We start from the raw sequence: 14,131 nt of genomic DNA on the forward strand, positions 1-14,131 counted from the left end.
ACTGGACAATCACCAACAATGATACGCGGTCAGGGAGCAAAAGGGTGGACACAAACGATGAGAAGAGTGAGATTTGTTAATGGGCAATCTGTATTCAGGGTCATACAAACAGGCAAGGGTCAAATCCGTAAGTGAGTCGTTAAACATGATACAATAACAAGGAACGAACCTAAGTGAGCAGACAGAATACACATGGAGAACAGGGCTGTAAAACTCACCACAATGAACAACTATGCAAAAGACCAAACACAGAGACAACAGGGCTATAAAACTCACCACAATGAACAGCAACGCAAAAGACCAAACGTATAATGTATATACACCATACTAAACATGAAACACCTGAATATGCTAACAAGGGGACGGTTGTTTATTCCTACTACATTTTGCTTGCTTTTGTGTACGACAAAAGTCAGCAGAAAAACCAGAAATGTCAATGTTTCCAGTACAATGCTTTCATTTCCTACAACACACATGATGAACTGTGGGTTATGAGAGAGTTGGTACCCCAGCTGGAGGGAGAGCAGGGCTGGAGGTTGTGTCTGCACCACAGGGACTTCCAGCCAGGAAAACCCATAGACAACATCGTGGACGGCATGTATGGCAGCCACAAGACCATCTGTGTGATCAGTGGCCACTACCTGGAGAGCGAGTGGTGTTCCAGAGAGATCCAGGTGGCAAGTTTCCGCCTGTTTGATGAGAAAAATGACGTCTTCATCCTGATGTTCCTGGAGGATATTCCAACACATCAGTTATCTCCATACTACAGGGTGAGAAGTCTAGTTAAGAAACACACATACCTCAGCTGGCCCAAATCACAGCAGGACACCCAGGACTTCTGGCAGAAACTGAGAGCAGTTCTGGAACCCAATCTGGAAAACACGACGTAATGTGAAGAGAAGAGAATTGAGTAGTGAAGACATCGAAAGTTTTCGCATCTCATGTTAACTATTCTTGATACATTTTTAACTGTATCATGCTTTTTAACAACACGATTTGTCATAAATCCTCACAGAAATGTAAAAAATCTGAGTGAGCTGCTAATAAGCAACCCACAAGCCAAGGTGACCATGGCAACTGATCAATTTTTGAAATCAAGAGAAATTAACCTTGATAAAGACTCAATCACTCTTTGTTCAACACTGGATGACAAATGAACACATAACAAATAAAGTAACTTTTTACTTTTAATGTGTTTAAATTAGCAATAGTTTAAAAGAGTTATGCCATTGTCTAATAGTCTTTAGACAGCTCCACTTCAATCTGTTTTTTTTTAATATATGCAAAATTCTTTATTTTATTTTAACCTGGATGGTGTTTTTCGAATGTTGCCACTGAGGTGACAAAAGCCAGGCATTTAAAAGGCATTTAAAAAGTTAGTCTTTTAGGGAGCCTGATTCTGAGTCCATTCTTGGCATTGAAGAACATTTTTCCCTTGTATATGAAAGCAGAACTGATGAGTCAGTAAATGAGGGAGAAGTTAATAATGAAAAGTTACTTCAGTTAAATGACGAGCCACTTTACACTGGTTCACAACTTACCAAAGCTCAGGTTTTTTTTACTTATACTGTCATTTGTTTTGAGACAGGCACTCACTGGTGTGGCCCTCTGTAACGCAGCGTGCGCTGCGGAGCGAGGAGGCGGACACAAACGCTGACGAGAGCCAGATTTATTAATGGGAAATCCAAACGTGGGGTCATACAGGCAGGCGTGGGTCGAACCAGAAAGGCAGTCAGAACAACTAACAAAACCAAGACGAAGCGACATTACCAAAACAGAACACAAAACCAACCGTAATGCAGACACACAAACAAACACAGGGCAAAATGGCAGAACAACAGGAACAAGGCGAGTACATCCACCAACAACACAGGACCAAACACCGCTACACACAGGACCAAACACCAGGATTAAACAGACCAGGGTAAACGAAGAACACATGAAACTCTAACGAGAGGGCAGGGTTACAAAATACAAGAAGGGACTAGGGACACACATGGCTAACAAAACAAAACACGACTGAATGACAGGAGAAGGAGGGGCTATTTGTAACACCCTCTATGATCTTCTAGATTTGATTAATATACACTGTCCAGAAAACAGTGTCAAACCTCAAAACAATTGTTCTTAAAAGAGCTTAAGCCAATACAGTGTCACCTACAGTGTCACATATACTGTCCAAACTGTAAGTATTAAATGTTAAAAGTTAGTGAAGGGCAGTGTACTGCCATGAGTGTACTGACAGGCATGTCAAACAGGCAGTGTACTGACAGGCATGTCAAACTCAGTTATGGCGCATTTCCACTAGGGCCTGCTTGGCGCGGTACGGTTTGATATGGATCGATTCGCAACGGAACGGTACGGTCGCGTTGTGTTTCCATTACAATGGTGGACCAACACAATGTGGGTGGAGTCGCTGTTGGCGCGCGGGTTGTAGTGTCGTGACATCATTTGTATGCGACCACAACACCGGTCAATGCCCCTTAACACATACCATTATTGTATCTTATTTATCTTTATCTTCATTATTGTATGTGGTTGCTCTAATTATTGATAATAAGTTGGTATTACTCAAACAGGCTGAACACACCCTGCATAAAAAGCATCAGTCATACAATCAAATGAAATCAAACTTTATTGTGAAATATAGATATTTAAAGTACAAAATATGTAAATAATATATAGTTTAAAAAGTGCAAAAAGCAAATTACCAAAAAATAACGTATAGCTTTATATGAAATAAATATTTATAGTACTACAAGCAACATTTTGTGTGCTTTTACTGGCGTCTGTCTCGCATGGTGTTCACAAGTTCGCCAAGCACCCCGAGGAAAGCCCGGTTGAAGGAAACATTTTCCGCCAACTCCGCTCGCCTCGTCAGTGGAAGGGGAATCTTGAACGTAAAAAAAAACAAATATTAAACACAAGCATTCCCGTGAAAGCAACAACAATATAGCGTAACTGCACAAAATGTGTAGCACGTCATCGCTGCTCATGCTGTGTTTATGGCTACAGCTAACTAGCAACTAGCAAGGCTAAGAGCTAGCTATTGTATAGTAGTGACTGTGGTGGTAACATTAACTACAAACACAGCTCTAAATTCCTGCGTTTACAATAGTTGCGTTCATATTACGTTCATATTACATCTTTTACGAGCCTAGTAAAACTGAAATCACAATACACTCACCATTCTCCGTGGCCTCCAGCACAGACATTGTGGTGTCCAGCAAGTTTTCTCTTCCGTTGCTGGCTGGCCGGTGACCGTATATGGCATCCATTTGCTGGAACCATTTCCAGTCTTTGCGGTTTGCTCCGCTGCGTCCGTTATGATCCTTCACCGCCCGGTAATCGCGTTAAGCTTTTTTAGCTTGGACCGACCGGCACTGCTGAACGGACCGCTGGTAGCCATGAGTGGCCATTAGCGCGGAAACCTCGCTAAAAACCTTTACATTTCTAGTGGCCCCGTCCAGTTCGCCCTGGATTTTTTGATCGCTGATTATTAACAGAAAGGTTTGTACCTCGGCGTTTGACCAGGGAACAGACTTCGCTCCTTGGGTTTTAAAAATGGCTGAGGAGTCCATAGCATAGCGGAGGAGTCGCTCTCCTGACGCAACCTGTGACGACACTCCCTGGCCAATCAGTGTCATGCTGTTCCTCCACGTCACAGAACTGTACCGCTTCGGAACGGTTAGAACCTCGAGCGAGTCGGTACAAAAAAAGTACCCGAAGGGGCCGGCTCACAGGGAACTGGTACTAATGGAAACACTCACAAACCGTCGCGAATCGAACCGTGCCAAGTAGGCCCTAGTGGAAATGCGCCATTAATGTCAGGTCTTCATTGATCAATAGATGATCAAATTATTAAACTGCCATTGGAACAGGAAAGGAAGAAGAAAAGAGAAAAACTGCCTAGCACTGCACATCACTGTACATTACTGCACATCACTGTACATCTGTTAATCTGGCCTAATGTGCACATAATCCTGCCCCTTTGAATACTACAGTAAACCACCACATCACGACTGTAAGCACAGAACATCCCCAAAACACTAAGACATTAATAATCAAACAAGGACATCACAGCTACAATGTCATTCCACCAGCTATTTAACAGGTGGTGATTTTGGTTGCATCACTAGAGCACACAAGCACTGACAGTTTTAATTGGTTGGGGAGAAAGGATTAGTCACTCTCCCTATGTTAAACCAAAGGGAGTGGTGAAAACACAAATAAAGTGGAAGGCAGTTATCTTGGCTGATTGAACGGGTGGTTGAGGCTGGACACAAATGTGAGCTTTTAAGAGGTTGACTCCAAAAACCAAAAAGAAATCTACAATTAAGAAGACATCAAACACAGACAAACTGAAAGAGACTAAAGACAACAACCACGTAATACTAATCACAACTACAGGCAAATCAATAAACAAGAACATGGACATACAGCGACAAAGACACAAGAAGCAAACATGCATACATAAATCGTAAAGTGGTTAGACAAACCAAAGAGGAAGGTTAGATGAAGCAAAGAAGAAGACAAGTGAGAGACAGGAATGAACAGAATGTCTAAAAGACTGAACACTAATAATACAAGACATGAGCAACTTCATAGGGTGCTCGAGGGTTCGTGGGAGTATGCCCAACCAGTCCACATGTGTTTTGTGGATCTGGAGAAGGCATTCGATCGTGTTCCTCGTGGTATTCTGTGGGGGGTGCTCCAGAAGTATGGAATCGGGGGTCCTCTACTAAGGGCTGTCCGGTCTCTGTATAATCGGAGCAGGAGTTTGGTTCGCATTGCCGGCAGTAAGTCAGACCTGTTTCCGGTGCATGTTGGACTCCGTCAGGGCTGCCCCTTGTCACTGGTCCTGTTCATAATTTTTATGGACAGGATCTCAAGGCGCAGCCAAGGGCCGGAGGGAGTCCTGTTTGGAGGCCACAGGATTTCATCTCTGCTATTTGCAGATGATGTTGTTCTGTTGGCATATTCAGGCCACGACCTTCAGCATGCATTGGGGCGGTTTGCAGCCGAGTGTGAAGCAGCTGGGATGAGAATCAGCACCTCTAAGTCCGAGGCCATGGTTCTCGACCGGAAAAGGGTAGCTTGCACCCTTCAGGTGGGTGGAGAAGTCCTGCCTCAAGTGGAGGAGTTTAAGTATCTCGGGATCTTGTTCACGAGTGAGGGAAGAATGGAGCGTGAGATCGACAGACGGATTGGTGCAGCTTCCGCAGTAATGCGGTCACTGTACCGGTCCGTTGTGGTGAAGAAGGAGCTGAGCCAAAAGGCGAAGCTCTCGATTTACCGGTCGATTTACGTTCCTACCCTCACCTATGGTCATGAGCTTTGGGTAATGACCGAAAGAACGAGATCGCGGATACAAGCGGCCGATATGAGTTTCCTCCGCAGAGTGGCTGGGCGCACCCATAGGGATAGGGTGAGAAGCGCGGTCACTCGGGAGGAGCTCGGAGTAGAACCGCTGCTCTTCCACATTGAGAGGAGTCAGTTGAGGTGGCTTGGGCACCTGTTTCGGATGCCCCCTGGACGCCTTCCTAGGGAGGTGTTCCAGGCACGTCCCCCGGGGAGGAGGCCCCGAGGAAGACCCAGGACACGTTGGCGAGACCATGTCTCTCGACTGGCCTGGGAACGTCTCGGTGTTCCACCCGAGGAGCTGGCTGAGGTGTCTGGGGAGAGGGAGGTTTGGGTTTCCCTGCTCAGACTGCTACCTCTGCGACCCGGCCCCGGATAAGCGGTAGATAATGGATGGATGGATGGATGAGCAACACAACCAGAAAGACAATAGAATACCAAAATGCAGGGACTGGGAAACAAACAACAAGGGTTACATGCAATGACAAGCAAAGGTTATACTGAAAACATGGGATAGAAATACCTGAAGAAATGGGGAATGAAACTAAGCACAGGTGAAAACAGTAATAAGGAGATGGATAATAAGGATGGGGCGTGAAAGCATAAACAACAAGAAGAACCAAAATAAATGCACATGTTAAAAGAAAACCAGGAAGTAAAATCAAAACAGAAGACAAGAGATGTTGCCATGGGAACTGCAGCAGCAAGGAGGAGGCGATGGTGGCAGGCAGAAAAAGCCAACTGAATCCTTAATGTATGGGAGAACTCTGGAAATAGGCTGAGGAACTCAGAGATGTAGAGAAACTTAAGGGGGCAGAGAGAGGGCAAGAGAGAGAGAGAGAGAGAGAGAGAGAGCGCGCTTCAGGAGGCATCCTATAACTTCACTACCTGACACACCATGACATCACTACCTGATACACCAATCCAACCCACCAGAAGGCATTTTCACTCGGTCACATCTGGCTTCGCCCCTCATGTCACATATGTGTCTGTTTAGGTTTTCCCATGTGCTTTTGTTGTCCTTTGTCACACACCCTTGTTATTCTGTAACTCCACCGTGTGTCATTGCATTCACCTGTTCCTAGGTTTGTTTTGTCTTTCAGTGTGTGTGTGTGTGTTTGTCTTGTGTTCTTACTGTCTTTGCAGGTCAGTGTTCATTTATGAGTTTCATTCCTGTCTACATAGGAGTTTCAAGTCTAGTAATTCATTCGTCCATGTTAAGATATATCTGTTTCCCTAATAGTCTTTGCTTCTATTCCATTATACCCTCAAGTTTCTCCCAGTCTTATGTGAATATGTACTTAGCTCCTTACGTTGTATCGTGTATTCCTTTCGTTCTAGTTAGTTTGCCTTTTTGTTGTCTCCTCTTTGTAGTTTTCTTACAAAGCTTCTTGTTTTGTTTAGCGTAGTTTTGTCTCGTTTCACCATGTTTACATCTACTAGCCTTGTTTCCTGTGTTTGTTTTGGTTTTGTCAGTATACAGCTCATTCTTGTGCCCTCTGTGCATTGTCTCCTAAGTTAAACAAAGTTTTCCATGTCAATTGTGAAACATGACTGAAGGAACATTTTGTCCTCCAAAGTCCCCCCCCCCCCCTCTTTCAGTTCTGTGTGTGTACCAGAGAACATTATCACCTCCTACCTTCCTGTCTGCAGTTAGGTGCTTCCTGTTCGGGATGCTGTACACGTATGAATTATGCTCTTGTTTTTTACATAGCCTGCTTGAGAAGATAATTCCATACATGGTTGAGAAGAATGCATTTGTTTCCACATATGGTAGCATAGATTACCTATGTTAGACTAGCCTCATTGAGCCCACCCTGTTGCTTGCACGCACAGGGCTGGTCTGTGTATGTATAAATGAGAGGAGCGCCCTCTCATCTTTGAACATCTGCGGTACAACATGCCTGTGTGAATAAACTTCTCTGCTTGCAAGAGTAGTTTGTTCCTTCATTTGTTCCGGGAGATCTCTCAGCCACACACTTCTCTGCAGAGTGTTACTATCTATTGAGGATTTGTACTGGTGTTCCTCCATGACCCTCCGCTCATTGCTGAACACAAGAAGAGAGCTTTCTACTGAGAAACAAAACTCTTACAATGACCAATAAATTGTTCTCCCTCGTATATGTGTCGCAAGTTACACATACTTTTTTAAAACAAAAACGCTTTCCAGCCACAGGTCTGACCTGACCGTAGGCTATTTATTTTTAATAAATTTGCTGCATCAAAACCACATGAACCTACCACAAACAGCCTGTGGTTAACATCTATCCACCTCTCATGATATCAGTAGCATCTGACAATCAGCCTGTTTTTTTTCTCTTTTTGTGCAGTTAGTTTCAATAGCCATGCTCTTCACTTTGATCTTTAAAACACTGAACTATGAATCCCTTTAATGAAGGGATTCATAGTTTTATTACGTTAAAAAAAACAACACATATAACCAGTGTTGCGAATAACGCAGTTAAAAATAACGGTGTTAGGTAACGGCGTCATTTTGTCAGTAACGGGATAATATAATTAATTACTTTTCCTGTCGTTACAACGCTGTTGACGTTACTGGTCATTAAAAGCGGTGCGTTACTATATATTGATATACTAACAGTAATCCGAGCGGACCGCTGCCCAGGCTAGTGAGGAGTAACAGATCTCGATAGGTCACAGTTGTCGGTGTAACACCTGCTTAAGTTAACAAGTCAGTAAGCGATTGGCCAAGGCAGCGTTATGGTAGCCAATCAGAGCCAGTGTTTTTACATGCGTGCCGAAGCACACCAGTGACACGTGACACAAACGGAGAAGAAGCAGAAATGGAGTCAGGAGCAAGCCGAAGAAAAATTAGCATTTTCAAGGTGGCGATATAAACATTATTTAAGAAAATACTTGAAGTTCCTGAATGTCTACCAGACTGGGTATTTGATTTATTTAATTAAGAATAGAGGTTTTATTGTTAAGTTTACTTCTGTTGTGAACAAACCAGTTGTCTCAGGTTGAGAGAATTTTATTTAATTTGATAGATGTAAATGCACTTTATATAGTGTAACTGTTTACTTTTGCTTAAAAAAAATAATAATAAAAAAAGATTTGGGATTTTGAATGATTTTATCCTGCACTGGTCTGTTAAACACCTTTCTGATCTACTCATTTCAACTGACTGTGAAAACTGCTTTTTCAAAAAATCCTTATTCATTGGCATATAACTTTTTTTAACTGTAATGCAAATAGTTAATTTCCCTGGTAACGAGTTACTTTTATTGTAGAGTAATTCAGTTACTAACTCTTACTTTTTTGAACAAGTAGTGAGTAACTATAACTAATTACTTTTTTAAAGTAACATTCCCAACACTGCATATAACTGAGCATAGGTCAATTACCAATTTCAACTGCAAACCTCAGGGTTGGGCTGTTCCCTTCCCATTTAGAAAAACTACACAGTGACCACCAAACAACCAGTAACGTGCACTATGTCGGTTTGCCTCACTAAAGCATGCACTAGACAGGTACACCTGAAATGGGAGAGGATTTTCAAGATTCAACAGACTGAACTTTTGGTATCAAGGTTCCTTTGATCCTTGAACCCTAACCCTAGACACTGTTAAGTTTTGTATTCCCTCCTGCTCTCTGAGTCCCAAGCTGTCTTCTACCAACTTCTACCCAGCATCCTTCTACGCATCCTAGGTTTTAAGTTCTAGTTTTCTGTACGAATGAGAATTGACCGCATTCAACAAATGATGGCCACTGTTTCCTGTTTCCTGAAGCATCGAGTGACTTGAATGAGAGACACTTCCTTTTTGACCTGCGCTGTGTTGATTCAGCCTGCAAATATGCCTTTGTTGCTCTGTGCTTTGGGTAAGTATTAATTATTATTGCCATGCTACATTTAAAAACAGATCAATAAAAGAAACACGTGTCTGGTCTGGGTACTGGATCCTTGCCGTTGTTGCTATTAACCATGCAACAAATGGCCAGTTATTTGTTGCCAATAGATCATCCATCGGTGGTTATTTCACATTGTTTTCTGGGTGTTAAAGCTCTATGCAAACAAAAAACAATAAAGAAAAAAAATGAAAAATTGCTTTATGTTTTGATGAGGGATTAAACAAACTGTCAGATACATTTAGACATAATCAGTGATCCGAATATATTAATCCTGTAATATGATAACTTAATATGAATAATAATGAACAATAATATTTGCCGTGTTATAAATTAGATGTTTATCTTTGCGTTTTATGGGTTACAGGTTTGCTCCTGGTGTCTCTAAGCACTCAAACAGTTTTAGAGGCAGAATCAGGTGAAAATGTCACAATCTGGTGCCAACATAACCTGTCTACTCCAGAATACATATTCTGGTTCAAGCATTTAAGTAGCTCGGTACCACATCTTGTTGGTTGCAAACATTTCAGACTTTCCAGCCCATCCAAGTTGTGCTATTTCTTCTCTGAAAGCGATGAGTTTGTGATGTCTGTGGACTCTGGGAGCACATCTCTCACAATAACTGCAGTGGACGTGTCTGATACGGGACTGTATTATTGCAGCTTCCTGCACCATGCACGCATGATCTTTAGCAATGCAACATTTTTACAAGCAAAAGGTACATTTCTACAATGAGAACAATGCTTTAAAAAAGTCATTTTAATTGTCTTAAATTCCAAAGACATGTTTCTTTCTAAAATAAAGAAAGCGATCCTACCATATAAAATAATTACAGATGCAAAGTTAAACTTTCCTTTTTCAGTGATACACAAAACAATGCCTGGAAACTCAAACAGAACACAAGGTTTGTCATTTCTCTATTTTCAAACGGCTTGTGCTGTTATGTTTACTTGATGGATTTGAAGACTGTTCAACTTGTATCAAAACAGCATGTGATTTTAAAAGTTATAAACTCTCTTATTGTCTTCTCCAAGACGCTGCCTTTTCTAGTGTTTTATTTACACTCACCCTGGTGTTTGGTGCCGTGATCATTACTCTGCTCAGCGTCCTGTTTTCCATGACACTGAAGCACAGAAAAAGATGGCGAGGTAGTCTCGCCAATATATTTGTAAAACTTTAATTACTTGTAAAAAATTGCTGAATAAAAATAAGTAATAAAAGCCTCGTGTTTTTTTTAGCAGGCAACACTGAAACACAACAGGTACCTGTGGTTCCTCAGCGTTTAAAGTAACAGCTGATACGGTGGACCCTAGAATGACGGACACTCTGACCAAAGCCCCAACTCCATAACTGTTCCACCATGCTATTTGTATTTTGAAGATGATTTTGAAGATCATTATGAACAGCCATTATGAATTATGAATGTTTTAATGAACCAGTACATATAAATCATATGAGCCTTAAACATGAAATATACTATTATGAAAGCTTTTCAAAAATGTTAGTAATATTTGTATTTAAAAGTCAATTTTGGATATATTTTACTGAACATCAAAGGGAAGGGAGGGTCTTTTTACTGGTATTGTGTTTAATCACACTGTCATCCTCTGTATTGTTGCAGGACCAAGAACATGACCTAGTGAGCTACATTACCCACAAAGCCCAGACATCAGGGACACACAGTGAAGAGGTTGACACTCATGTTGTATATTATTCTACCAAACTAACAGTAGTTTAGTGTGCTGAAATAATATTCATTACAGTAACAGCTTTGTGACTGTTTTTGGTAAACAACATAAACTAAGCTAGAGCGTGATTAAGGACACAAATTCTTAATGCTCACTGGTAAATATAATGCTAAAGTAAAACAATTATCTGTTTATTGGTCTGTAAAGCCACGAGGCAAAATATTCATGTGATATGACTTTGTAAACACAATTGCCTACATTTGGTTAATTATATTAAAAGAACATAGATTGTATTAGGTTAGTCTTAAACATGTGTTAAAGCAAGAAATTTTCATTTGACTGAAAATTTTTCCTGGCAAAAAACAATGCCAGCAATTACTGAAAATGTGGTGTAGTTGGGACACAGCCTCTTTTGCCTAATTCTACACAATAAACACATTTATAAAGTATATTCCTCTAAACAGCCTGTGTAAGGTGAGATGAGAGAATCTTTGAAGTGACAAAATGCAACACCTGAGCAATAAATGTACATAAATATTTATATAATGGAGTTATCTGGGGGTCCTCGTCCCAAAAATTATTTAAAGATCAAGTCAAATTTAGTGAATCCTGGTAAGTTTTAAAAGGCTCTCTTGTTTTTTTTTTATCAGATTCACTATCGCAAAAATATAAGCAGTAAGATTACCTGCTTTAAGTAGGTATGTTACAAAAAAATTTAAGTCCAAAAATGTCAAATTAAATCACACCACTGGATAGTCTTTAAATTCAAACACAACACCACCATCCATGTTAAAATTGGTTAGAAATAAAAAAAAGTTATGACATTTTAAATGGAAGGAAAATGCGCCTTTTTTCTCCAACTGTATTAAAGCTAAATAAAGAAAAGTGATCAGTGGAGAGATTCTTCCATATAAATAACCATAACTTCTATATTTTACTATAAATTCAAAAAAAAATTAAATGTAGTCAGTATATAGTACACTGTAAAAAATCTTTGTTTGCTTATGTTCTGTGAATATAAAAATTTATGTGGGCAAAGCATGAAACATAAAAATTGTTACTCCAAAAACAAAAAATGAGTTGTGCCATCAGCTGCTGCATTTTTACCATTCAACTTAATATTTTGTGTTCAGTGAATGAGCATTATGGTTCTCAGTCAACATGTCAAGTCCAAAGTAAAAAACTGTGTTGGGCGAGCAATAGTGGTAGTGGTGAAACTAATGCGCATGCTCGAGAGAAGATTTTCTTGGCGCCTTCTGCACCCAAACTAAAATGAAGACCCAGCGTTTCACCATTTATCTAGAGGACTTCAAACGTTCACTGAGTGAAGTTAATGTGGATCTTTACTAAGCTAACACAACTAACTTGGTGGTGTTTGTTGAGTTTGAATTTTGAACTAGGTCGTATTTCAACATATTTTCCAAACGTATAATTATCAAAACTAGAGCTAAGCCAACAAGTTGTTTTTCAGTGTTTTAACTTTGCTATGAGTTTAGTAATGTTAGTGTTAATACTGTTGTGGTTGGCAAGGACAAGCTTAACGGTTAATTAACCGTCACGCATTAACTGTCCGTTTGGAATTTAACTTTACCTCATGTCGGCAAACTGTTAGCATGCGGACTAACGTTAGCTACCTAGCTAGCTAGATCTGCGTAGTAATTAAGCATTTGCTGAAGCCCAATCGATTTCTAATTAAGTACTTTTTTAGATACTTTTTCCAACCACATACACAGGGTATCTGCACATTTTTAAATCTCAAATTCAATGACTTTTAAGACCTTTTTAATACCTCTCACAAGAAAAATAATACTATTACCGGGGATGCAGGTGTGTTCCACATCGTAGACGGGGGGGGGGGGGGGGGGGGGGGGGGGCGAACGAGAATTGTTGACGTTGTTGAGGCCATATACTCCAACGCTAGGAACAACTGAACAACACACACTTATAATAATTTAATGCCTCCCCTCATAAAATTCCAGACATTTTAAGACATTTTTAGGCCTTGAATATGGAAAACTAAATTTAAGACATTTTAAGACTTTTTAAGGACCCGCGGGTACCCTGATACAGCTCCACGGTCAGTTCTCCCGTTTCCCTGGATGTGTGTTGTATGCGTGTTAGTGTCCCCCCTCCCTTAGAACCAGTGTGTTTTTGCCGTTAGCGTATTGCTAATAAATTAGCATTGAGCTAACGTTTGTGTCATGGCTCATTCTTGTCCTCCTGACTCCACGACGTTTCAATTTTTATTACATTTATACAGCAGCTCTCATATGCCTGTTTGGTAATATTTTATGTTTACTTTTTGACATGCAAATAAAATGCACAATTACTTAATTATATTCTGTATATTTTGAATTTACTTCATAAAGCATAAAATGTATAGTTCAGACAACTTGGATACTAATGAATAATTACCTGAACTAAACAATTGTAGCTGGAACAACATAAAACATTTTGTTGGACTCACTAGGTGTATTTGGTTAATATTAGTGGTGGGACTTTAACGCGTTAATTTCGATTAATTAATTACAGGAAAATTAACGCACTAAAAAAATTAACGCATTTTAACGCATTTAACGGACGAGACACTTTTGCACCGTGGAATGTTTCTCAGTGCGCGAGTTCCGGGCATACAGATTATATGGACGCACAATAAGATCATGATGGAGATGACTGAAGAGGCTACGCTGGTGGATGGGAAATTTAAATATAAGAAACTTCCAGATGGAAGTACAAACAAAAATAGTGTTATTTGCACTTTATGTAGGAAGGAGTTCGCTTATCACAGGAGCACTTCCACCCTTGTTACCACCTCAACGCAAAACATGTTGCGGCTAAAGCTGGGCGTACACTGTGCGATATTTTAAATCGTGTACTCAGCTCCAGCTCAAACTGTACGACTAAATCGCAGGGAGAGTCGGCTCGTGGAGCTGCTTCAACAGTGAGATACTCTCACGAGGAGCGATTTGAATTTCAAACATGTTTGATGTTCTTGCAACGCTGCGATTTCTGATCGGGAGTTGGTCGTGAGGTGTGAATCGTTCCTCGTTTACCTGTGTAAACTATACTATGCACGACACGCGATTGAGCCGAAACGAGTGAAAAATCGGCTGAAAATGGGCCAAAAATCGCACAGTGTACGCCCAGCTTAACGCGCAGGTCAGTAATGGTAACTTAGCTGCTAAATGTATTCCTAGTACGATAGGGTGACC

General features: G+C 40.7%; 2 protein-coding genes across 3 annotated transcripts; both read left to right on the top strand.

The window, feature by feature from the left end:
* Positions 1-311: 311 nt before the first annotated feature.
* LOC143509588 (toll-like receptor 13) lies at positions 312-890 on the top strand. Its single transcript, XM_076998445.1, has one exon. It carries the CDS (start codon positions 312-314, stop codon positions 888-890), a length of 579 nt encoding a protein of 192 aa, XP_076854560.1.
* Positions 891-9,112: 8,222 nt separating this feature from the next.
* On the top strand, positions 9,113-11,399 carry LOC143510016 (uncharacterized). 2 transcript variants are annotated; one of them, XM_076998979.1, is made up of 6 exons: positions 9,113-9,204; positions 9,599-9,949; positions 10,094-10,135; positions 10,266-10,379; positions 10,470-10,492; positions 10,853-11,399. In XM_076998979.1, exons 1-6 carry the CDS (start codon positions 9,129-9,131, stop codon positions 10,967-10,969), a joined length of 723 nt encoding a protein of 240 aa, XP_076855094.1. In that variant the 5' UTR covers positions 9,113-9,128; the 3' UTR covers positions 10,970-11,399. The 2 variants fall into 2 exon arrangements, with proteins under 2 accessions (XP_076855094.1, XP_076855095.1); XM_076998980.1 differs by having other exon boundaries at positions 10,473-10,492.
* Positions 11,400-14,131: the final 2,732 nt, after the last annotated feature.

This window comes from Brachyhypopomus gauderio, chromosome 3, assembly GCF_052324685.1.
Source record: "Brachyhypopomus gauderio isolate BG-103 chromosome 3, BGAUD_0.2, whole genome shotgun sequence".
NCBI classification, from domain to species: Eukaryota; Metazoa; Chordata; class Actinopteri; order Gymnotiformes; family Hypopomidae; genus Brachyhypopomus; species Brachyhypopomus gauderio.

What these genes read in the sequence shown, in the direction of transcription:
- LOC143509588 (XM_076998445.1), top strand. Translation starts at nt 312, where the DNA reads ATGTATATACACCATACTAAACATGAAACACCTGAATATGCTAACAAG.
- LOC143510016 (XM_076998979.1), top strand. Translation starts at nt 9,129, where the DNA reads ATGAGAGACACTTCCTTTTTGACCTGCGCTGTGTTGATTCAGCCTGCA. An exon ending in AACATTTTTACAAGCAAAAG is followed by an intron (nt 9,950 to 10,093) that starts GTACATTTCTAC and finishes TTCCTTTTTCAG; the next exon opens with TGATACACAAAACAATGCCT. An exon ending in GCACAGAAAAAGATGGCGAG is followed by an intron (nt 10,380 to 10,469) that starts GTAGTCTCGCCA and finishes TGTTTTTTTTAG; the next exon opens with CAGGCAACACTGAAACACAA.